The sequence below is a fragment of the Ciona robusta genome, chromosome 11 (assembly GCF_009617815.1).
Source record: "Ciona robusta chromosome 11, ASM961781v2".
Taxonomy (NCBI): Eukaryota; Metazoa; Chordata; class Ascidiacea; order Phlebobranchia; family Cionidae; genus Ciona; species Ciona robusta.
In genome coordinates this window covers 7,221,008-7,236,689 of record NC_143245.1, presented here as the reverse complement: position 1 = coordinate 7,236,689, position 15,682 = coordinate 7,221,008, and the positions used below count along the sequence as shown (strand labels likewise).

Here is a 15,682-nt window from a genome sequence, read left to right as displayed (position 1 = left end):
GACTCTGGAAAATATTCTTAAATTTAGCGGGTGGGGATAACATCGAAAGTTTGACACATTAAATGCTGTTTAACACCAACAGTCAACATGAAAGTATCATCTTAAAATAAGGTTTTGGTGGAATACGTTTAAATAGAAAAGTGCAGCACAGCAAATGGCATATTCTGGCATCTTATGACTTTACATATACACTTGACTCTATACTTATCGTTATCAATTACGTGAAAACATAAATATACCATTACCAATAAACACAAAAAACGTTCAAAGAATTTCATTTTAAGGAGTTACAGGGAATGAGATTAAAAAGGTTTTTGTCTGTTTGTTTTACAGATCAAGTCATACAGTCATGATTTGAAATCATAAAAACATTTCGATATTTAGTGTACAGAACAGATAAATGAAAAACTCAACAGTGGCCAAGAGTAGAGAGTTAGAGTTAACCAAGGCAATAATAGTAGCAGGGACAATTTTGCAATTCTTATGAGGGCAAGATCAAATTATACCACTACTTTCGCATTTAAATAATTTGCACCTTTCCAAACTGATATTTTAGTTAGAAAAACTTTTTCCTTTAGCTTTTCTTGAAGCTGATAACCCATAGTTGGTCACTGACTAATAAGTTATCAAAAAACATTAAAACGTCTGTACATGAGAGAATTTTACTTCGGTGTCAATTTATAACTGTGTGGCAAAATTCACAAAATATATATATCTTTTTTTAATTTTTGATCATATACTTCATGATTAATGTATAGAAATGCCATTCTAAAAGTGAACAGAACAGCGTAGTCATATATTGCACACTCCAATGCATGACATTTAAAGCCATCATAACTCATCTTTATTTGCAGCTTTTGCATCTGAACTTTCCGATTTCCGTGCCTTTTTCTTTTTTCCCTTTCTCTTTTTCTTAGCTTCCACAACAGCATCGTCATTAGTGTCATCATATTTCTTCTCCTTTCCCGTCCACTGCTCAGCCAGGCATGCCTGGTTAGTTTTATTCAACACATTTTCCTTGCACAGGTAACTCAATAAATCTTTGCTGCTCTGTTTATTGAAATACCAATCCTCGATTGTATCTTCATATTCCTCCAGCATTCTTTCACATTGTTTTTTCATGAGTGTCACTTCTACAGATGGCTCGTCCCACAAATCGTATGGAATTCCCAAATCCACTTTCACCCCTTTAGCCACCAACCCCTGCAATGTCTCCATGGTTTCACTCCTTCCTTTGGCAAATCGTAAAGAACCTTTTCTTTCTTTGTGGACATTGTATTGCAAAATTCTCTCACATATCCCTTCCATAGCATCTACTAGTCTTAATTCGGAGGTTTTGTATGCAATCTTTTTACGTTTTTTCGGGTCCAAGCCATGCCCGGTGCGTAAAATCTCTTTTGATTTGCCCGTTTCGTCCAAACGGTCTTGCAACTCATTAACGAAATACTTACATACTTCGCACGAAGTTGGTTCTTCTAACAAATAGTCGTCGGCTTGTACACGACGGCACAAAGTACACGCAATCACACAAACAACAAGAATAACAAAACGAATCATAATGAATATTTCCACAAATTACTGAGAGTGTCAAGGATGTTCCTTACCTAAAGAACACGTACAATGTTTTGGTTTACCCGCAAAAATACTTAAGTAGTTCTTTAGCCCCACCAGGCGATTGTATTATAAAATAACTTTTCGTGCAGGTGGAGCTAAAGAATAAGAAATAGGAACCCTAGTTTAAATTAATGGACACGTTCCATTATAAAATAATTGAAGACATGGAAGAGTGTTATTATAGTAATGTGTAAGCTATGTTTAAATGTTATAATATAATAATGTCGCTAAATTATAACATATGTAGTCATTGCACAGCAAAATTAGTACGATTTTTTCCCCTTGTAGTACGGATTGGTGATTGGGTTGAAATATTTTAAATTGTGAGTTTGCGCGTCTATCTTGGGCAAACATCGTTGCGATGGCATTATAAACGCTTTATCATTATCGACATGGGTCTTCTAACAACGCACTAAAAATTAGGCATAGCATTTGTAAGGGCGCATATATACCTTGCTTCGTAAGCTGTGAAATAAAAGTATGCAGACTTTAGTAAAGATTCAGGTTGTTGAATTTCAAACGCCGAAGTCAATTTAAACCAGCCAGCACATAAACTTGATGTATATATAGTAGGGTTGGGGGAAGATGGGACACTTAAACATTATATTTTCTCATGTTATTTGGCAGTAAACAAAGAATATTCAAAGAATTATAAAATCGTATCCTCACGACTCCCATAGTTTGTTGTTAATTGTTTAAAACACGATCAGGATATTTGGATATTATGTGCTAAAAGTGTCCCATCTTCCACCACAGTACTATAATTTAATTTCTGTGGTAACTATCGAGAAATCTGTTCTTGATTTTATCCGTAACAAACTGCACTAGATCAATTTCATTCGAAATGCAAGACTTCAGATTGTTCACCATTTAGTTCTTGGTTTCAGCAATGTCTCGAAAAGTTGTTGCACTGACAATAGGAGTGGCATGTGTGGGAATAGGTTTGGGGGTCATTATCGGCTACTTCTCACACACACAAAATTCCCCAACCAACCCAGAATGGGTGAGTAAAGTAGAAACGTTTTTTCGTGACGTGGACGATGACGTCATTGGAGAGTTTTTAGATGGAATCAAAGGAAACAACATCAGAAGTAATTTACAGTGAGTGAGATACTTAATATTGAAGTCTAGCGTAATGAGTTTAAAAGGCGTTGGTAGTATTTAAACAAAATCCTAGTTAGTTGTGAATATAGACAGAGCATTACAATTGCATTTAATTTATCCGTTTGGTCACGATAACGAAAGTTATCTTTGATTAAACCTACAGAGCGACAAGAACTTACTGTAAAACGTAAAAAAACACGCCTAGAGAAAGAACATTATTAATGAAATTTGACACATTTATCGTGTGCAAAAAAAACCTGAAATCGCCCTAAATACAGTTGCGTTATGACTCTCAGTCATTGCAAATGTGGAGCTTGGGAATAAACGTGTAATTAGGGTTTTCAGTGTTGCACCAAAGTGTTTCTGTGTTTTTATGTATTCAATCACGCGCTTTAAACTAAATACACTCAACAGATATTTTGCTGACCGACCGCATATGGCTACCTCGCCACGTGACGAAGAACTAGCCAATCACATTCAAGCATTATGGAGCGAGCAACTAGACAGTTCAGAATTAAAACCTTACAAAATAATGCATGGATTGTTGTCTGAAGATCCGGCAAAACCCAACGTATTTACAGTCGTGGACGAAAATGGCTTGGAGTATTTTACATCTAGGCAAACAGAGATCGTGTATGATGAATACATGAAAAATCCGGAGACAATTGTTCCTTATTTCAATGCATTTGGTCCACCGGGTGACGTTAAGGTTAGTCATTAACCCACCATGCATGTATGGCGTGTTTGCGCATCGTGTAAACGTGTTTGCCGTAGCTGTTTAATGGCCGACCAAATCGTAATAAAATTTCGATAATAATGGAACACCTACTTTAAAAAACTATTTCACAAACTGTATTTTCAAACTTATAAAGACTTATCATTACCCAAGCAGTTTAATGATCGCATTATCCAGTTTGAATTGAGCAAGGAGTCGCCGTATACATACAAATATATACCAAAAGCAAGTGCATGTCTTCAGAGCAAATCTGCGACAAAATTAAACAAGACTGCTTTCAATACATTACAGTCGTTCATTTATGACTGCCTGTAAAACTAAACTACAGTAACTTGCAGCGAATGTTTTTCTAATCGAATACTAAAATAAATATAGATGCATGATGCCAACAGAACAACAAGCTTGCCAGGCATTCTCCATTGCGTATAAAACAATACTTAAACAAATTATTATTGGTATACCCCACATTCGTTTAAAGTGCAAACTGATTTGGAGATTGTTTGACGAAGATATCCAAAAATACACTAACATTAAACATTCCGCATTCTAATCTCCCATAAGAAGCAACTATATTATTTGTGTATAATACGGGACAATTCACGATTTTGCGTGTCATAATTTCACAGGGGGCATTAATTAATTATTCTCAGGGTAAATTGATTTATGCAAACTTTGCGCAAGAAAGCGATTTTACTGCCTTACAAGATATGGGAGTGGATATGAATGGGACCATAGCCCTTGTTAAATACGGGGGTGGTGTAGGTCGTGGTGGGAAGGCGATTAACGCGGAAAAGTTTGGAGTGATTGGAGTTCTCGTGTATTCTGACCCTGCTAACTATGCTGTAGAAGGCGAACAAGGTAAAAGTTTGCTTACTAATAGCGACGACTGATGTGTTTTTTTATATTTATTAAAGGTCAGAATTGGTAAGTCGGTTCGTAAGAATACGGTTATATAATCATGTAAATATTTTATGTTTACTATACCAAATATAACGATAATAGAAAATAAACCATAAATCGTGTTACTAAGTGTTATAACCTTATATACAATATGTGTTGAAAGAAGCGAAAACAAAACGTTATTCTGCAGGCTACCCAATCGATTCTAGCTTGCCAAGCACCGGTGTACAGCGTGGGTCGGCATTGGGTGATTATGGAGACCCTTCAACGCCAGATTACCCATCAACCGAGTATGCATACAGGGTACCACTGGAAGAAATCAAACAATTTCCCCCCATTCCCTTGCAGCCCATTGCTTACGAGGACGCAGAGGCCATGTTAAAGTTAGTTGCAATGCTATTGCTCGAACCCAATTGTCACTAATGAGTTGTCTAAAATCTTAGCCATACATTCAAACAAAAAATCCCCAAAATAATGAGTCCCTTCAAAGTTATATACGTGGCATAACTCGTTAGATGGCACGAGGCATATATGAAACAGAACGCCCGTGTTATAACGACTGTCGTTTTTTTCGCCACGCAAGGATACAGCAAGTTACATTTATTCATCCAACGCTAATTAAATGTAGACACCACAAATCCCTTAGTAGCACAAGTATTAATAACAACCACAACAGCAACAGGTGGAGCTCTTCAACTGTCAATCAATGTCAAATGAAACTCCAACCAAGTTATAACCGGCTGTTGTAACCGCATGTCTCATCTATACATTACGTTCATTCGTAATCAATTTTAAAACTAACTTCGACGATCAACATATATTCTACTCAATATGTTCTAGCCTGTTTAAAACGCTAAAATCATATAACCCTTCTACGTGGACCTATACTGGCAGAAGGTAAGAAACAGAACACCCTTGTTATAACTGCTATCGTTGCCCCGCCACGCGAGGATAAATAAGTTACATTAAACATCACATATTGTAGCGTTTAAGCAAATGTTCATATCCACAGCATATTAAAAACATCTGTTAAAGTAACAAATATCATTTACATTGTAGAGACATAGGCGGTCCAGTTGCACCAACTGCATGGGTGACCGGGTTAAACGTCCAGGAAATCCATGTTGGTCCCGGATTCGCTGATTCTAACTCGACCCGTGAGGTTCACCTAGTGACCAACAACCGATATGAACTTTTGACCTCTTATGACGTCATCGGTGGGTACGGTTTGCGGTATTCTGTCCATGCATGCTTATATTTTGCATAAAAAAATATATCTTTAAATGTGCATGTGGTTACACCCGCTTACTGCAACATACTAAATCATATACCATCTATCCCCAAGCCACTGAAACATGTCCTATCTTAACTTAACCTACTATATTTGAACTCCAGGCACATTGAAAGGCAGTGAAGAACCAGACAAAGTGATAATGTTCGGCAACCATCGTGATTCATGGGTGTATGGAGCAGTAGACCCTTCATCGGGCACGTCATGTATGATGGAGATAACAAGGATGTTAGCGGAACTCAAGAAAACGGGCTGGAAGCCTCGCCGGTAGTTATATACCATGTTGTATTCTATATCAGTAAGATCCTACTCTGAGGTGGGACTGTAAAACCTGCGTTGTTCTACAGCAAGCCCGGGTTCTTGTACCATAACGGGTTCAATGTATAGTATGTACATATCGAAGAATGTAGTTAACATAAGAAGATGCCACCACCGAGTCATCCGTATATGGGAAGTTAACATTATATACTCCAGTGGTAACAAAACCAAACACATCCTTTAAGATTGATATCGCATTGGAAAACACAGATGTAAAGCACCCTGCAGTAAAAGACAAGTAAAATGTAAGACATTCCTTTTAGGACGCTGATGTTCGGAAGTTGGGGTTCGGAAGAGTTCGGTTTACTCGGTTCGAACGAATGGTTGGAGGAACATTGGGCATTCGCCTCAGAACGAATGGTCAGTTACATCAACCTTGATATCGCTGTGTTTGCCAATCAATCGTTTGCGGCGGCTGCTAGTCCATTGATGTCGAAGGCACTGTACGGTGCTGCTCAAAGGGTGAGATGAGTGTTGTTATATAGTAGGGTATGGGGGAAGAAAGGACACCTTTAGCACATAGATTATCCAAATATCCTCATCGTTTTTTAATCAAATAACAACGGTCCTATGGAAGTCGTGAGGATACGGTTTATAATTTTTTCAATTTTCTTTGTTTACCGCAAAATGGGACGAAAAAAATGGAAGGAAAAGATGTCCCATCTTCTCCCACCCTACTATACTGCTTGTTTATGTTAGTGCTACAAGACCTATACGTGTCTCACATTAAAGACTTACAGGTTACCGACCCTGCTAATATTGCGAACACAGTCAAGGACACTTGGTTGGAAAACTTTCCAAACGCCGACAACACCCAACCGGAGTAAACCATTTCATTTGATTCAAAGTTGGAACAAAATTAACTTCTTTTTTTTACAGATTACGAAAACTGTCTACGAATTCAGATTACGCCCCATTTTACCAAACGATGGGAGTAACATCAGCCGATCTCTCGTATCGTGGGAACGTATGATCACTTACTCTTTTACATTCATATATATACTTTTACTGTACCATAAAAGCCTTCAACTCGAAGCTTTTTTTGTTTATACATACATCGTAAACAAGTGTACTAACTAAAAACAAAAAAACACGTTTTAGAACCCCCAAAAGGTATAGGGACATTGAGTAATATTGCCATTGTATATCCCGACAGGCGAAACGAGACCCGAGATACAATATCTCACCCTACCCAACCTACCACACAGCCTACGATACGTTTGATTACGTTGAAAGGTAAGAAATTGGCACAGCTTAACAGAAACAAACTATTTAGGTAAAGGGCGGGGTAAGAAGGGACACCGTTTTATTCTATTTTCTCGTCCCATTTAGTAGTAAACAAAGAACATTCAAAGACATTTAAAACCGCATCCTAACGACTTCCACATAGACCGTTGTTAATTGTTTAAAACACGATCAGGATATTTGGATATTATGTGCTAAAGGTGTCCCATCTTCCCCCACCCTTATACAAAACCACAGTAAAACATCGTTTTCCTTTGAACGACAAAAACTATAACGTACCACATTATCGCTGTTTCTTTCTAAGACTAGACTTGTATAAAATTGTCCATTTGCTTTTTCAATCACTAGATTTGTGGATCCTGGATTCGTGGCCCACACTGCTGTATCAAAGGTATCCGGAGTCATCATGATCTTACTTTCCGATTCTCTTGTTTTGCCGTTCGACGTCCAGAACTTTGCGAATTACGTCAAGTCGCAAGTCGTTGCTACAGAGACGGAGTTCGGGAATAGCCTTTCCGCAAATGGAATATCGTTAGAGTTCTTGAAAAGCGCTGGCGACAAGTTCGTGAGCTCAGCGGAGAGCTTCCAAAACTACATCGACGCCACATTGGACAGAACCGAGTAAGATAGGTTAAATATACCGCAGGAGGGCCATGCTACTTAGCTGCAACACAGTAATAAACTAATAATCACCAAATCTTTTACGAAATGTGTTATTTTTCAGCCCAAAAGACATCAACTGCGTAAACGAGCGATTGCTTTTACTGGAACGAACATTCATTGAACCTAAAGGACTTCCTGGGCAACCACAGCTAAGGTAAAGCAGTAGGCTACACTGCGACATTAACTCAACATCTATACCGTAGCACTAGCTGGACAACGGTTTCGCTTTGGAACGAATGTTATACACTGTTTACAGTGTTTTACAGCGACGTCGTTTTACGATTGATTATGATCTTTAGCTTTTTACCTTCGTTTTTGCAACCGATGAGATAGAATCAGTTTTACAACACGGATCGCGCCGAACTCAATTTTAAGACATATATAACAAATCACTCACCACCCCATTTCTCGTTAGACACGTTTCCGGCTCCCCTGCTTTGACAAGTGGCTCCTCCGGGTCGTTTCCAGGTTTAAAAGACGCAATGTCTGCGATAACGCCTTCTGATAAGAAGCAATGGGAACTGGTGAAACAGCAATTGGCATTGGTCACTTACAAAATCGAAACTGCAGCTCAGTTTTTGACAATATAGCTACATTGGCTTCAAATCTTTAATTGATTTAGTGCTGAACTTGAACGCAATGTATATTTCTTGGTCTGCTACAACATATGGTGTAGTTACAAGTGTATTTGCATGGCTAATATCACAAATATATGTGGTAGGCTATATTTAAAATATATTTTCCTGAATTGAATGAATGAATGAAATTTATTTCGTTTCTTCGGTCACGATAACGAAGAACAAGAGAGTTGACAAAAGCGAAAAGACAGGTAGTAACGGTAAAACAACAGTTGTTAAAACACGCTTATTGATAAAAAAGGAAGAAGTAATGTTTATAATAAAAGGCGTGACAGTTACACCCTACAGACGATACAATGTGAAAAATTTGTAAAGAACATTTAATTAAACATATTAAGGTTCTAATTGGAAGAAAAGTGTGACACAACCCGTACAATGGGGGGAGTCGACCTTAAAGGAGATTGATCCAAAGATTGGAGCATTATGGAAAAACAAAACCCTGTAAAAGAAATTCCACCGAAGGTAACAATAAAAAGTTTCGAGTGCACACTTATGTAAGATTTAGAACGAGTGCATTACATTAATACACATCACAGTTTAAAGAACTTAAGATAATAAAATAAAAAAGAATAGTGGGCAGCAAGTTTAATGTGGGGTTAGTTGCGAGTTGTTTCTTGAATCATGACCATCGTCGCTGTAGATCAATCTTTGTGATGCCTGGAGCTCAGGTTAGTGAAGAAGGGTTCTTCCTGGTGTTGGCTAAAAAATTGAGTTCCAAATATCCCTTTAATCGCTAATTAGATGTGGTATTCTCCAGTTAACCTATAGCCGTTAAATAATGGCCAAACTCTGGCCCAATGCCTCACTGTATAACTTTATCCATATAGAATAGAATAATACAGTCAACTTCATCTATGTCTGACCTGCCTGAGAATTACATGCCTGATACCATAGTTATATGCTGCATTTTTACATTTCTGCTGGGAGACAGAAGAAACTCTAGTAACACAAAATTTCAGTATATGATTGTAAAGCGGATTTCGCGAAAACATTTGGTAAAAATATAAAAAGGAAAAAGTTCAGAAAGAAGAGAAATTAACCCAAAGGAAAATGGCGGAAATGAAAGTTGACGACGTACTCTGCTACACCAGTAGCTACGTTTATTCGCTGAACTGATATAGCGAAAGGTTCATGTGGATGAAATGTAAATGCAACCAACCTACGTTGTGATGAAGACTGTGTTGCCGTGCCTGTTAACGTGGACAAATATCTAAGTGTTGAACTCATAGGCGAGCACAAAACAAAATATAACAGCCATGTAATAAAGACTGACGTTGCCCCCTCCCGCCACATGAGTATAAATAAGTTGCATTCTTATAAGTTGCTAGATTGCTAGAAGATAGGTGTCATCTTAAACAGCAAATGTAAAATTAAACACCTTATGCTAATAACTAAGTTGTAGTAGAAGTACATTGCTTATACAACATAACTCAAATAAGAACCAACCTGACACCATGCCTGCTCGTATCTGAAACTTAAGCAGGCCAGAATCTCTGGAGTAAAATCTGCTCAAAATAAATCAGGTTATAAATTCAAAAAACAAACAATGGAAACGAAATGTAAGCGAATGGACATTGCAGCTAGACATTGTTAGAATTTTTGTGTTGCCAAAATACAGAAAATATCAATGTTTGTATTACACCCACCTTATTGGGTAATCACTGCTTGACTTTGGCCTTTCTATAGAAGAAACCCATTTGTCATCAAAACTAAACAAAGCAAGATCGAGGTAGGGACTTGGACTGTGTGACTGTGCAGGTATTGGTAATTGTGCAAGAAGTCGTTTCACTGCTTCAGTGTTACCACCATATTTTGCATTTACTATCGTGTCCTTAAACCTGAGGAGATTTACTGATTAATGTTAAAGGTTTATACAGCTAACATACATGGGGAAAGCAAAAGTGACATCTATGTTATAACCAGAGATTTCAGCTGAAACACGAGCCTAGATTGTCAGGACTTTAATTATTTTGCTGTTTAAACTAAATTAATCATCTGAAACCCTTGTTTTAGAAATCCAGCGCTGGTTACAACAAAAAATGTATCTTTCAGTTACGATGCACGCAACCATCAAGAGCGCTGAATTATCTATCATATAGTAGGGTGAGAGAAGAAGGGACACCTTTAGCACATAATATTTAAATATCCTGATCGTGTTTTAAACAATTAACAAAGTTCTATGGGAGTCGTGGGGTTATAGGTTTATAATTCTTTGAATGTTATTTGTTTACTACTAAATGGGACGAGAAAATAGAATGAAAAGGTGTCCCATCTTTAAAAGATGATCTTTTCCCACCCTACAATACTAATATTATCACCTCTGTTGTATCTGGCTACTGTAGACGTCAGGGCAAGCTGTGTGGTGTTGTCCTCTGATGGCATCAGCTTGTCTAAATATTCCTGGATGATCCTCAAATATTTTGAGGAGATAATGTGAGGTGTTTTCATACACAGCAAGCACTTGTGCAGTTCGGAAGTTGTAGACAACAAAGCAGGAGGGTTGAGCATTGGGTTCTTGGATTCTTATGCCAACGACGTCCACACTGGCATACTGAATATAATATATATATTTATATGATACTTTAATTAAGAATAATTCAAGAAATGCAGACTTCAATGTCAAAGGAGAAGCAAAAATGTTTTAAGAAATCTGGTTTTAAACTATTCTCAGTATTAATTTATTACATTGTTGTAATATATTTTTCTATGATCTAATTTAAATGAGCCAACGTCAACTTTGACAAACAACGCCTACACTGGCAGACAGAATGAAAAACAGTCGATCTTGAAAATTATAGCGCATAGTTTGGTGAAAATTGACGTAGAAGCACTTGCTTTAATAAGTAAGTGGTCTTCATCAAGCAACTGCATTCTCCATATTCGAAGATCTTCAAAGAAGTCAAAATGTTGATAAAACCTTTGAATGCTTTCATTGCCCCGGCGTGCAGCATCCTTGTATAAATAGGCAAGCAACCTGTTATTGAACCAATAGTCAGTGTAACTAGGGTTGATAGGAGGTGCAATACAAATGATAAAATGTCACAACTTGAATTTTAAGCATATAGACAAAAGATATTTTATATGAATGTAAATTTAGGAATTCAAATGTGGTGTTTGAAAAAAAGACTAAATCTTTATAAAACAACAATTGGTTTAGACACCTGCCATTTTTAAATATTTAAACCAGAATATTGTATAATTCAACATATACATTCAAATTTTTAATCAAACTATTTGAAAAAAAATTAAAACATTTATTTATTTTAACATACCTGTGTTTTAATGAGTTAAATATGACATCATGGAAAGGCCTTCTTAATTCATAATCACTTGCTTGTTGTGAATGGCTGGCCACTTGCATTTCATCATCATCGAAACAAAAACGACCAATTTTATGAGTTTGAACGAGTTGTCCGTCCACCACCTATAGCAAAATTGTACGAATAAAAGAAAATCTTTAGTTCTAGTTCTTGTATTTTATGCTTTATCAGATTCCACAGTTTACTTTGCTCTGGTAATATTAAACAATTAAGTGGATTTTGTTTTAAAACAGAACTAGTGCATGGTTGAGCTTCGCAGCCATATTTTTTATTTAACACTTTTACCTCGTAGTTTTTACCCAGTAATGTGTTTTAACAACTAAGCTATCATTTATTGCTAATTACCTTGTTTATGTTGTTTTAATTAATTTAAACTTTGCTATCATATTTGAATAGATAGATACAAAATCATATTATGCTTTTAAACCATAATATAGTTTTTTATATTTTAAAAGAAACAGTTTTAACAGTTAAAATCTACATCAGCTAAGCCTTTTTAATTATAACCGATGGGTGCTAGCCAATAAACGATAAGGCTTTTTCAACTCTAGATATTTAAAAATCCAGCAATACAGTTAGAAATCATTACTTCTATTCTATTCTATGTGGGTGAGGTCCCATAGTGTGGCATGCCATGGGTCCTAGGACTTAGGCCAGGTTTGGTCCATTACCCTAGGACATCATTACTTACACAAAATATATGAATTGTCTGATGCTGTACAGAGAGAACGGATAGAATGTTCTTATAAAGGTAAAGTCCTTGGTTGTGAGAAGGGAAAATTTTGTCACACCTAAAATGAAGGTAAATAGTTTTTAATTTTTGTAAAAGAGATAACCTGAGTCTTAATATAAACTCTGGTAAGATAGGTTAGGTGTAGGAATAAGGAAGTTAATTTTATTTTGGATATTGGCACTACATTAAATATTGGCCTCATACTGCTACACTGGGATTAAAATGCAAATTTTGTCAGAATGAAAAAAAAAATCATATTAACTGCAATGAAGTGCTAATAAAAAATCTTACTGCTAACTAAATTTTGTTGCTAATGTAAACATGTTGAAGTGTAAGCTTTGAAATCACATACAACATAATGTTATATTTACTTGAAATGCACAGAAGATTGTAGAACTCCACTAACCAACCCCACACAGTGGATTGAGTAGTCTTCTAGTGGGTGGCGGGGGTTGGGGCTCATTGACTCGTTATTTGAATAAATATCGTAAAATGGGGGTTGGGGGTTAGTGGGCACAACACCAGCTGACACAACAATTACATATCTGCCATCGTCTGTAAATAAACTGCATTCTCTGCAACAAAAGTGTTTCCATAACCCAGCGCAGTAACACAGTGGTTAGGCTAGGGAGCCTATCTAACTCAGAGGTTATGGGTTTGAATCTTGCCGCTGCCACCATTGTGGGCAAATGTGTCCTTTGACAACACACAGCGATTGCTCCAACCTAGTAGATCCGCTACAGGCTGTCTAAATTGTCAGCCATACATTAAAAAAACAAACACTTAATTTTACCTGTTTAAGTTATGGCCTTCCATTGCTACTGATATCTGATGTTTTCGTATAAAAAACGTGGAAAACAACTTTTCACGAATTTTCTGATAAAATTCTTTAAACTGAAAATTGTTCCGGCCACCAGAGTTCTCATGCAGCTCATTTCCATCTAGTGACCTCAGCATTTTCTCCGCAGCATGGCAACCTAGCACATAAAATAATATATAATATTTGCAAAGAAACAAATCTTTGTTGGTAGATGGATAGGTTATTAGTATTAGTAGCAATGAAAGTACAATGAAAAGATTTCTATGACGATTTGGTATTTTTGAAAATAAATGTAGCGCCACGCCGGCACATACCACTTCCCCAGGACCCATATATATAAACATAAATAAATTTGAGCTAAGTGAAACTAAGGAGGTTCCATAACATTGTGCATATTATCATACCTTGATATTCATAAACTTCTACAAATGTCTGGTCCGCCGAAAACACGATAAAATATTTTCCGTCAGGAGAAAACTTCCTTAAATAACATGGTGGCTGTCCCACATTGACAACAGTAAAGTTTGGTATAATGCATTGGTGGAACTTGCGCAATTTGCTCCAAGTGGAGCCGCACGGGTATGTAGAGATCTCCCGCTGTTTTATTCTAATAATAAAAAGTAATATTTATACTTTTTTATTTTTTATGGGTGAGGTCCTTGTCAAGGACCTGGGATTTAGGCCAGATTTGGCCCATTACCCCAACACCCGGAAAGCCCATTTTAAGTCCTTCGTGCGACCGGTGCCGCGAGCCGCAAGCCTGCGACACCGCGTCGCAGTCAGACAAGTATTATTGGTACATACTCGAGGACACATACGCCGATCAGTATTAGTATCGTCGTCGAGCATCAAACCGGGGACACTTTGGTTTCGATGCAGGCGTCTAAACCACTGAGCCACGGCGCCGGACAAATTTATACATTCAATTGCTATAACCAAGATCACGTTAATAAAAAATATATATAGAACACTGTATATAACAATTTGTTTAAATATAAACAAGTCATTAACATTGAAACATATGAATTGCATTTTTTACATAGTTGTCAGTATTAAAAGTTAAAAAAAATAAATAATCATCATAAACAACATGGTTTTATTTTTATATATTTCTGCTACAACCAAATTGGAAAAAAACTTTCAAAATTATGAGTTTTTGTATTTTCAAAAAATCTCCTTGCACATATGTTTAGATAGTTAATATCAGCATCTTGAGCATTTTTCAATATTTTTTCAACATTTTATTCCACTGAAGTCAAGCCTTAATAAATACATGCACCAATCTCAGATTGGAAAGTTTTACTTTTGTTTTAATATCTTAATTCCGGTTTTCGCGCCAATTTATGCGCTTATTTATTATTGTGTTATGAGTACCAAAGCCTGTGAAAAGAATTTTTGGGAAACAACAAAATTAAATTCTTAGTAAAAATAGTACTTTGAACAAAATTGCTATCATTTGTCCAAATAAGCACAATATGTTATTGTTGAAAAACAACATTACATACCTGTACACAATATTCTGTGGTGCAAACTTTCTCATAGGAATTGTACTGCCATCTTTTGAACTTGAAACAGATAAAAGATCTGGTACCTCCATCTTGAAAACAGCTTTTTTGTTATGAATAACATATAGTTTCAAAGCAGGAGTAAAAGTACCTGTAGTTTACAAACATGGTACATAAATTAGAAAAGATAGTAATTCTTATCAAATGTTGTTCAAAATCGCTTTTGTTAAAGGCAAATTTGTATAAGAGCTACCAAATCTAGTTACAGAACAGGATTACACAATTTTGTTATGCGCGTACTAACACCGATTGCCCGAATGATTTTTCGGCCTTTTGCGGGAATTGGAATCGTCGCTTCCCGCCAACAACAGCTAGGTAATTGCTAAGCTCAAGCGCCGACATGTTTCGAGGGGTTGGGACATTTTTAACCCTATTTTACGCTTTTTGGTTTTACAACACTTATAATTCTCAACATTCAAATTGTAACCCGGACATTCATTGGCAACCATGGTACTAGACCGAAAAAGTCCCGAAGTAGTGAAACGTTCCGATTCTGTATTGCGCACATTTCCATAACAGCAGCACTCTTAAAATTCATGAGAGATCTAGGACGTAGACCTACAGTCCAGAGTAGATCATTGATCATAGCTTCCAGTGCGCATGGACATATAACATAAATTGTACTTTCAGAAATCTAACGATTTCAGGCAATATGATTCTTACAGACAATTACTTTTGCTGTGCAAAAATAATACAGATATACAAGGCTTCACCCTCATGCCTCAATATATTTAC

At 36.6% G+C, this 15,682-nt stretch overlaps 3 protein-coding genes across 3 annotated transcripts; 1 reads left to right on the top strand and 2 right to left on the bottom strand.

Moving 5' to 3' along the window:
• Nucleotides 1–3: 3 nt before the first annotated feature.
• On the bottom strand, nt 4–1,667 carry LOC149728943 (protein canopy 4-like). The gene has a single exon (XM_089887883.1). The coding sequence runs from the start codon at nt 1,555–1,557 to the stop codon at nt 832–834; it is 726 nt and encodes a 241-aa protein (XP_089744009.1). The 5' UTR covers nt 1,558–1,667; the 3' UTR covers nt 4–831.
• A 777-nt stretch (nt 1,668–2,444) lies between these two features.
• Nucleotides 2,445–11,933, top strand: LOC149728942 (aminopeptidase NAALADL1-like). Its single transcript, XM_089887784.1, has 13 exons — nt 2,445–2,715; nt 3,133–3,427; nt 4,105–4,312; nt 4,545–4,737; nt 5,414–5,571; nt 5,750–5,912; nt 6,227–6,425; nt 6,704–6,786; nt 6,843–6,930; nt 7,120–7,199; nt 7,557–7,829; nt 7,933–8,025; nt 8,287–11,933. Exons 1-13 carry the CDS (start codon nt 2,504–2,506, stop codon nt 8,459–8,461), a joined length of 2,220 nt encoding a protein of 739 aa, XP_089743910.1. The 5' UTR covers nt 2,445–2,503; the 3' UTR covers nt 8,462–11,933.
• On the bottom strand, nt 9,453–15,674 carry LOC149728941 (DET1 homolog). Its single transcript, XM_089887806.1, has 11 exons — nt 14,888–15,674; nt 13,787–13,989; nt 13,356–13,539; nt 12,934–13,137; nt 12,521–12,620; nt 11,782–11,933; nt 11,345–11,483; nt 10,828–11,060; nt 10,156–10,347; nt 9,956–10,014; nt 9,453–9,699 (listed from the first exon to the last, which is right to left on the bottom strand). The coding sequence occupies exons 1-11, from the start codon at nt 14,977–14,979 to the stop codon at nt 9,545–9,547; spliced, it is 1,713 nt and encodes a 570-aa protein (XP_089743932.1). The 5' UTR covers nt 14,980–15,674; the 3' UTR covers nt 9,453–9,544.
• Nucleotides 15,675–15,682: the final 8 nt, after the last annotated feature.